Consider the following 8,990-nt stretch of genomic DNA (forward strand, 5'->3'; position numbering starts at 1 on the left):
TTATTAATGAAGGTAGGAGAACTCTAACAGGAGTGAGTGCAACAGATCTGCCCTAATGTACCTGGGTTGTCAAAGCACTCACCTGGGAGAAGGAAACTGAGATTCAGCTCTGAATCTCCCACATCTCACCTGAGTGCTCTAACCACTTTGCTATCTAGGTGGAAGGAAAAGTGTGTTTTCTCTGACTTGAATCAGAAATTCTATCCTGGTCCTGAGAACTCTACTGATTAAAGTCTCATTGAAAAAACAGGTTTTTGTTTAGATGAAACACTTTTTTTTTTTTTTTTTTAATTGAAGAATGCTATCATTGGTCAGTTTTCAACCAGCTGTATTTGAAACTAGTAGCTTTGCTAGAGGAAGGCCTTTCTTTGATAGGTCCTGTAGTGCATGAATCTGGGAGCTAGAACTTCCAGTTTCCTTTTCAGCCTTTGTCACTGACCAGACATGTGCTCTTGGGTAATGCAAGCTATAACATGGGCTGAAAACAGGCACCACAGTTGTCGTGGCACTAGTTGCTCCATAATGCATGCCACAATGAAGACTGGCAGGTCCACACACAATTTTCAAAGCAGATATAAAGAGTAAGGCCCTTGTTTGGTAAGCTAACAGTCAAAAAAAATTGTCAGCTCTGACTGGAGCAGCCACAGGTCTGGTCTGGGCAGGGCCAACAGTCCTGTCAAAACCCTGCAGTCAGCACAGGGGCGGGCAACTATTTTGGGCAGAGGGCCGCTTACTGAGTTTTGGCAAGCCATCAGGGGTCACATGACAGGCAGCCTGGGGCAGATAAATAGTAAGTTTCTAAATTTTTTAGGGGCCCTGCGGGTCGGATAGAATGGCCTAGCGGGCTGCATTTTGCCCACCACTGGCCAACGGCTCGGGAAGAAGGGGGTAGAGGGTGCAAAGGGCTCTTCCTGCTTGGGACTTTGAAACCCACCGGGAACCCCATATCACCCACATTGTGGCAGTGTGGCCAGACAAGCGGGAAGAACGTCTATATACTTGCATTTTATCCTGCCATAAAACGGTGTTGTTACCAGGACATCTATTCACAGGCACATTATGCTTGTACTACTGCTTGTTTGGGGTTGGGGTCTAATTATTTTACTCCTACATGTGAATGGAACAAGTCTTGAGCCTGTGTTCTTTTTTGATTATTGGGAAAATATGTGGTTTTCCTCTAACATCCATATCTAGGGGGTTTTCTTTTATGACTATTGAGGCTTTGAAATTTTTGTATGCCCAAGTATTCTTGACCAAATGTTAGTTAGTAAAGAATGAAACAAACTGGGTTTTAATCAGATTATACTTTATTTACAGTGTTTTAACTGTTTGCGTATTTTAAAGTCTGTTTACAGAAAACGTGTTGGCCCATCCTTGCATTGTTCTGCGTCGTCAGTGTCAGGTATATCTTTTATTATTGTTGCAATTGAGCTTCATCTGTTTTGACAAGTTGCACTTTTTCATTATTTGTAGAGTATGTAAGGAAGCGCCACTGTGGCATGGGTGGGGGGGAGCAGGCCCAGACCCCAAGCAGCAGGAGGGAAGGGGGAGCGGGCCCAGACTGGGCGGGGAGGCTGCCCACTCCCTCTTATCATTCTTGACAAGCAGTTGGCTAGTTATTTCAGATGGACTGCCACTTAATGAGTTTTGGTGAGCTGTCCAGAGCTGCAAGGGTAGCCCCACCCCTTTACAGGTGCCCCCCCCTCAGTTGCCATTTTGGTACCAGAAGTCCTGCCCCCCTGAACTTTGCCACCAGAAGTCCCTCCCCTTGCCCCCAGAAGTACTCCTTGGTGGGTGGGTGGGGGCAGGCATCTTGGAACCAGAAAAAAATCACATGCTAAAAATCAAACGTCTATTATAAAATGTTTTAATTTTTTTGTTTTAATTTGCAGTCTAATATTTAAGTGAATAAATATTTATTATCTACATGCATAATATTTTATGTATGCATTATTTTTAACAGGTTAATTATCATGCTCGGAATTATCATCTTACTCCATTTACAATTGTCAACATTATGTACAGCATCAATAAGGCCCAGGTCAGTATTTCATGCCAGACTATAACAATAAGTGAAACAGTGATGGAGGTTCTGTTACCACTTATTTGTGTGTTGAAGCAAAGTGCGCATAATTCTTTTAATTAACTGAGTATTATAAAAATACTTTTGTAAATTTCTTTTTCATTACCAAGTAATATTAAACATAGGACTTATTTTCTACAGTTATTTTACTGAGCTTAATTGCTGGGAAAAAAAGTTTGTAAATTAGAACACGTTATTAAAGTTAAAAATGGATTGTATTTTTCATGTCAATTTTAAAATATAGATATATCCAGGATTAAATAGTGACTGTTCTAAACATTTAGAAAACTACTTTTTTTCTGATCACAATTCTGTTGGATCCCTTTATAAAAGTCCATCTTGCCATAAGAGAAAAGACTGTGTCTTAAGCTTTGGAGCAGGAAAAGGCAGGGGAAGGAGGGCAGATTCTGTTTCTGGGTTTAGCACAGAGATTCTATATTGCCATGGGCAAATCACTAACTTTTTGTAACTTACTTCAGCATTTCCCAACCTTTTTTGCCCCATGGCACACTTACCTAAATAATAAAGCACCGCGGCAGAGCGGGGGGCGTTGGGAGGAGGGTTGCACGGCCAGCTGGACACCGAATCAGGGGGCAGGTTGCAGCCAGCTGGACAGCATTTTGCGCTGGAGCCATGCTCCCCATCTATCTGTGTCTGCAGCAGCAGCAGGCAAGGGGCATGGGTCCAGCCCAAGATGCCATGGCACACCTGGACGTGCCTTATGGCACAGCAGTGGGCCGCAGTACACCGGTTGGGAAACGCTGACTTACTTTAGTCTGAGAAATGAAGATATGAAGCACAGAATTGTTGGAACGATTAATTAGTTAAACTTTATAAAATTTGGGGTTATCTGAGGGATTATATTATAGAAGTGAATTTTAGAAATGATTGGGATGGGATCTAAACTTCCCTTAATTTGGGAGCATCCACATCCAGTATTCAATATGTGCCCTGTCTAGATTTTTTTTCACTATTAAATGCATCACTGAACCTAACCATGTACCTTAAACTTTAGGGTCCAAGAGCTCTATGGAAAGGAATGGGAAGCACCTTCATTGTTCAAGGCATAACTCTGGGAACAGAAGGCATCATCAGTGAATTTACACCGTTGCCTAGGTATCACACATTTAATCATTCACTTTTTTAACAAGTTGGACATACTGTAGACATTAACAAATTTTAAGGCATTAAAATATGAAGTTGTTTAAAAACTTAATCTACTTTAATAGCCACATACTCCATAAGACGTTTCTTTGCAGTCTCCTGTCTCTGCATTAATTAGCGTCACTAAATTGAGAGAGAGACCATCTTTGAGAAAAAAACATGTATTTGGTGAGTCTCCCTAATAGTTTGAGAATGGAAACCACCTTGTAAGTTAGTCTTCAACAGGGTATCACAATCAATAGTGAAACCTTTTTTTGAAAAGTGAGGCACTTGTTCAGTAAACAATTGAAATACAAATCCAGGTTACACTATCTTGTACTACAACAAAAAAACTTGCTTTATAAGCAGATGTTGAAATCTAGTCAGATGGTTTCAGTGCCTTTTGTAAGAGAAAATGTAGTCAACTGCATTAAGAACATAAGACACTCTAAGGAGAATTCTTTCTCTTAGCGTTCTCTTTCTGTTATGCTTTATCAACACTTACATAGGTACAGTTTAATGCTCTTATATTATAATTTTTCTAACCAATGATACATTGCTCATAAGTGAGTGTTTTCAGCTTTATGTTCCACAGTCTAAGGCATACAAAGTGTTTTTAGTAATGTGTGTCCTATTTTGACTTTTTTATCGGATGCAAAACAAGGTACAAAAGTGCATCAGTTTATATATTAGCTGTCTATAAAATTAGGAGAGAGGCTCTGGCTAAATGAAAACTTATGAAGTTAAAGATGAAGCTTGGGTGTCCATTACTTAGCCATTTGGCTGCAGCTGGGTAACTTTAAAGTGCTGTAATTCAGAATTGTCTAATAACCCCTATCCCTGTAAATGTGGGTGTGGACAGAAAGACACTGTAGAGGTAAATGTGTGGAGATGTCACCTGATCTGTGATAACCATTTTGTGGGCCCTCTTCTGTTGAAGTAAGTAGAAACTAAATCAGAGCAGTTGACCACTGATAGCTCACCATGGCTCAGCTTCCACTTACTGTGAGAGAGAGCTAAAAAATGAAAGCTACTTCAGAGCATCTGTTCTGTGATAAGTCCACTTTTAATTTGCTGTCACTTGGTTGTCTGTCCATGGTTTGGCAGAAAACATTTTGTGCCATTCTACAGTGATTTCCCAGTTTAAAAAAGAGCCACAACTTTCTGCCCCAAGTATGATAATACAGTTCAGTTAGAGAATTCTCACTGTTCTGGAGTCTGGCTCTATGCAGCTATGGCTCTGTCTTTTTCCTAGCACTTCAGAATTAATAATCTGTAATTGCAACCCGCTACATTATAGTATATGTCTATATGAATAGCCATGAGTCACTGAGACTTCAAATGAAAAGGAAATTTAGAGAGGGCTGGAAGTTTAGATGATATAATTGTCTTTTGTCAAGTATAAACACCATGTATTTAGCAAAATTATATCAATGACACTTCTGGAAGATGTAGACAAGTTATATCAAAGCTGGTGCCATGAATAAAACTACTGAAACAATAGAATGGCAGTGCAGGGCAGAGTTAAAGTGAGGGTAGAAGCTAGAATTTGATGTAGAGGAAGTAGAGTCAGTGAAGGCATGCACAAAGATGAATGCAATCTGATGCATGGGGCAAGGGAAGAAATTACATGTTTTCTTTTCCTAAAGCAGCCCTTGATCTATACAGTTTCTTACTGAAGTTTTCCTTTGTGTATTCTCCCTTGTGAAATATATTTTCCATGTGCCATGTCCAAGCCTTTATATAGAGCAGAAATTTGAGAGCAGCAAAACAGGATGTCCCATGTTGGGCTGCATGTAGTAATCTCACCTTTTTAATTTAGGAAAGACAATTCCTAAATTAAGTTCTGGCAGAGGATTGGGTAACCAGACTGGTTTGACTTCCTACATAACTGGCGCTATAGAATTTCCTGCAGTCATTCCTGCAATTAAACCATAACTTCTATTAATGCTAGAATGTAAACCAAGACTGGCTATGTTTCTAAAAGATAAAGATATCTAACTGATGGAAAGGACACCATAACTCTTGGGGGTGGAAGGTGAGGGGGAGATTGTGGTTTTTTTCTTCCCCAAGTTTAATTGCCATCATGGTTAAATGTAAGTTTTTATTTTTAATCTCTAAATTTGTCTGGGTCCATCTTCTAGCTTCTTAATCTAGTTATAATGTTGACTGTTACATTGAAGAATCTATTGAAGTTACTTGAGCACAACTCAAAAAATATTAAGATCACTCTGTATGATTGTCTGTCATCTGTAAACTTTATCAGCAGTTGTCACTAATGGATTTCAAGTCTGTCTTCACTCGGTCACCTCTTCTGTTGCATTGGTCTAAGTCGTATTCCCATAGGCTCCAAAATTGTCATTACTGGTAGGGGCTTCAGAGGACAAAAACTAATCATTGTGTTGGGTGTGTTTAGCTTTTTTTTTTAATTACCCTTTAGTAGGGTCGTCTTTAAGTTAAACAAAAACAGTAGCGTACATGACTTTATCAAAGTAAAAGTTGCACCAACTGTTACTTTAAAGCATGAATATTAATAAGAGTATGTTTGGGTCTTCAGAATTTGACATCTTTTATGAAGATTAAACTTTCTCACTCATAGTATATGAAGGTATTTTTTTTTTCTGTTTTCATCCTGCTTCTTCAAAGTGCTCTGCATTATCCTTCCTCCATTGCACTTTGTCTCTCTCACACCAGTTACCCTTAAATCACTTATCCTGAAAATTTGGTTCCTTTTTGGTATGTGAATCACCCAGATAAACCAGTGAAGCTTATTTTTGAGCTCTAAGCAGTATAAGTCCATTCTTGGGTAACTATAGGAGTCATTCATAGTTCTGCATGCTGTGCAGTGTAAACAAAGACGTTTCCGTGCAAATTTAGACTCTGAGAAGAGAGATGAGATAAGGGGATGAGGTAGTATTCTGATAGTGAGAAGAGTTCAGACTTACAAAACCTCTTTGTATTTTATGGAGGGGTTGCAAAGCAGATGTAAAAAAACATGGTAGAAGGTAGGTCCTTTGCTACATGTAAAAGACAGAACATAATCCTGTACTCCTGGGAAATCAAAAAACGTTTTTACGGTAGCCCTGCCTGTGGACTGACAGATTTCAGTCTGATTTTCATTTTCCAGTTTCTTTTATGCAATAAAAGAATAGGCGCATAGGTTGTAATCTGAGTGCCCATAGCACCTTTGTCTAATCATTTTCCACTTCCTCTTCAGTGATTGGCCCATGTATTTAGGAAAGTGATACCTTGTAGTAACACACAATTTTACAGAAAAAAAGTAAAAGGTTCCTTTCTTGAATTAGAGTTGCTGTAACGACAGGCAGTGGGTGAGTGATTCTTGGATAAGAATTGAAGCTGAACACACTTTAAAACACATTATTTTCTATCAGTGAAAATAAACATTCATAGTCCAGTTTGTTCAGTGTTGAAGACACAGCTTTGTAGGTTAAGTAGATTTAGTAACATTTACTAAATTTGCTGCCATATGGCACTTCCCTAATTAAGTGCTGGGCTATACTTTCTGTCAACTGGTCATCATCGTACATGTGTAACTGAAAATACCTTTTGTTTTGTTTTGGGGGGGGGTGTTGTTTGCTTTTGTTTTTGTTTAATGAAAGAAGTAATAGTGAAGATTGGTCAGAATCTGTCTTCACTGAATTTTGTTGGTCTGCATGAAATTATTTTATAACTGCTTGCTCTTGTGCAGTTAAAGTGATTTAGGTACCTGAAAAAAGTTAACACTTCCAAAGCACATGAGTATGAATGTAGTTTTTAGGGTTTTTGTTGAAAAATCAAAATGGACAAGCATAACCTCAAGGAAAAGGAGAAAGAACAATTCAAATATAACTGCTGATTTTCAATAATTCTAGGCTGGTGAAGACACGGTTTAATAGTCCCTGTCATTAATTTTAAGAATATGGAAAGGAAAGTAAATATTGCTTCAGAATTATGGGGCTTTATATGTATGAATATGCCTATCAATGTTAGTCGTAACACATGTGTTTGAAAATGAAAATGGATACACAAGTTAACTTGTACAAGAGCAATTAATTGTAGATAAACTGTAAAACCAATGTTGTGATAATAAGATGTAAATAGAGATCATTGAAATATATGTTTAAGACTTTCTCGTGGGATCTTACAGGCAAATTTGCTTTCCTTTACAGGGAACTGTCACATAAATGGAGTCTCAAACAGATAGGAGGACATCTCTTACTGAAAGGGTAAGTACAATGCTTGTTAAACTGATGGTTCTTTTAAAATGTATATATGTTACTTTTAATGTATTAATATTTTTGCATTTTCAAAAGGCATTAAGTACCACTTTAAAATTCAGATTGTGTGGAGGCTCACAAATAAGCAGCCTAAGAAATGCATGTAGAGTGATAGCAACTTTATTCTCTTGCAGGCTCCTAATTTGATCTTTTACTGTAATGTTTTACTAATCCAATTTTGAGTTTCACTTTTCAACTCACAAGCCTTGAGTAGGATGATATAGTTGTGGGTGGTCATGCTTTGAGCAGGGGGTTGGACTAGATGACCTCCTGCAGTTCCCTTCCAAGCCTAATTTTCTGTGACTCTATGATTTAAGTACTTCCATTCACTCAGATCCATGGTACAGAGTGCTTTTTTGAGGGTAGGTACCTAAGTGGTACTGTGGTGACAGTACACATATTTTGCATAATGGCTTAGTTGTTTGAATAGTCCTCTCAGAAGTAGAAAACCTGTGGCCTTGGAACTCCACAGCCTTAAGGACATTCAAACCCATATTCCCCACTTCAGTGAAGAGTGCTCTAACCACCAGGCTAGAGAATAGCCTGGCTGGAAACTCACTGCCCTCCTCCTGTTTGAAGCTGGATCACTGTACAGACAAGAGTAGAAGAGTCATCAGGTCAGAAGAGCAGGCGGGGGAAAGCTGACGCAGTAATCTGGTGGGCCGTAGTTTGCTGTGTTAGTCTGAAGTCAAGCAGAAGGCAGGATAGATTTTCCATTTCATAGACTAACCAAAGGAGATATCTAACACAAGATTTCATGCACTGAAGTTTGCTTTCTGAGATGCTATGAAAGAACATGTCGAACGCAGATTATAAGAAAGGGAGCAAAATTATCACTTCAGCACTACCCTAACATGGAAATCAGATTTTAACCGTCAAGGGCAAGATCCAGAAAGACATTTGAGATGCCTGGAATCCACTTAAGTTCTATTTTACATCTCGTTATACTCTTTCTGCACATCCTTTCACAGAATCTGATGAAGTGAGCTTCAGTTTATGAAAGATTATTTTTGTGTGTGTATGTGTATACACAAACACCAAGATACAAAAATTAGTCAGCACACAGAAAAGTTTTTAGTGGGTCTCTCTTGTCTGTTGGCTACTTGATTAATTTCTTTTATGACCTGTTTTTATTTACATAATAGCCAATTGCCCATCAAAAATGACAGGGGCGGGGGAAGGAGAGTGGGTGGGGATGGAGCCCTGTGCCACCATCTGCCACCCCACATCCGGGCCCTCTCCCCCCTTCCCTTCTGCTGCTTGGGGTCTGGGCCTGCTCCTCACCACAGCAGTGAGGGAAGGGGAGGAACAGGCCCAGGCCTGGTGAGGGGAAGGACCAGGCCTGAGGGTGGGGAGGAGCTGGCCCACCACAGCGGGGAGGAGCAGCAGACCCAGGCCGATGTGGCAGAGGGACAGGAGGAGTGGGCTTGGGGCTGACGCAAGGCAGGAATGTGCCTGGGCCTGAGTGGGGAGGATACCTCCTCCCC

At 39.7% G+C, this 8,990-nt stretch overlaps 1 protein-coding gene across 1 annotated transcript in view; it reads left to right on the forward strand.

Annotated features, from left to right (window-relative positions):
* Positions 1-8,990, forward strand: part of SLC25A46 (solute carrier family 25 member 46) — a 21,482-nt gene that overhangs the window by 2,024 nt on the left and 10,468 nt on the right. The window contains exons 2-5 of the mRNA XM_025203532.1: positions 1,345-1,402; positions 1,964-2,041; positions 3,099-3,199; positions 7,396-7,452. Coding sequence (XP_025059317.1) covers positions 1,345-1,402; positions 1,964-2,041; positions 3,099-3,199; positions 7,396-7,452 — 294 coding nt within the window. The remainder of the gene's footprint in view (positions 1-1,344; positions 1,403-1,963; positions 2,042-3,098; positions 3,200-7,395; positions 7,453-8,990) is intronic.

The sequence above is a fragment of the Alligator sinensis genome, unplaced genomic scaffold (genome assembly GCF_000455745.1).
Source record: "Alligator sinensis unplaced genomic scaffold, ASM45574v1 scaffold30_1, whole genome shotgun sequence".
In the NCBI taxonomy this organism is placed as follows: Eukaryota; Metazoa; Chordata; order Crocodylia; family Alligatoridae; genus Alligator; species Alligator sinensis.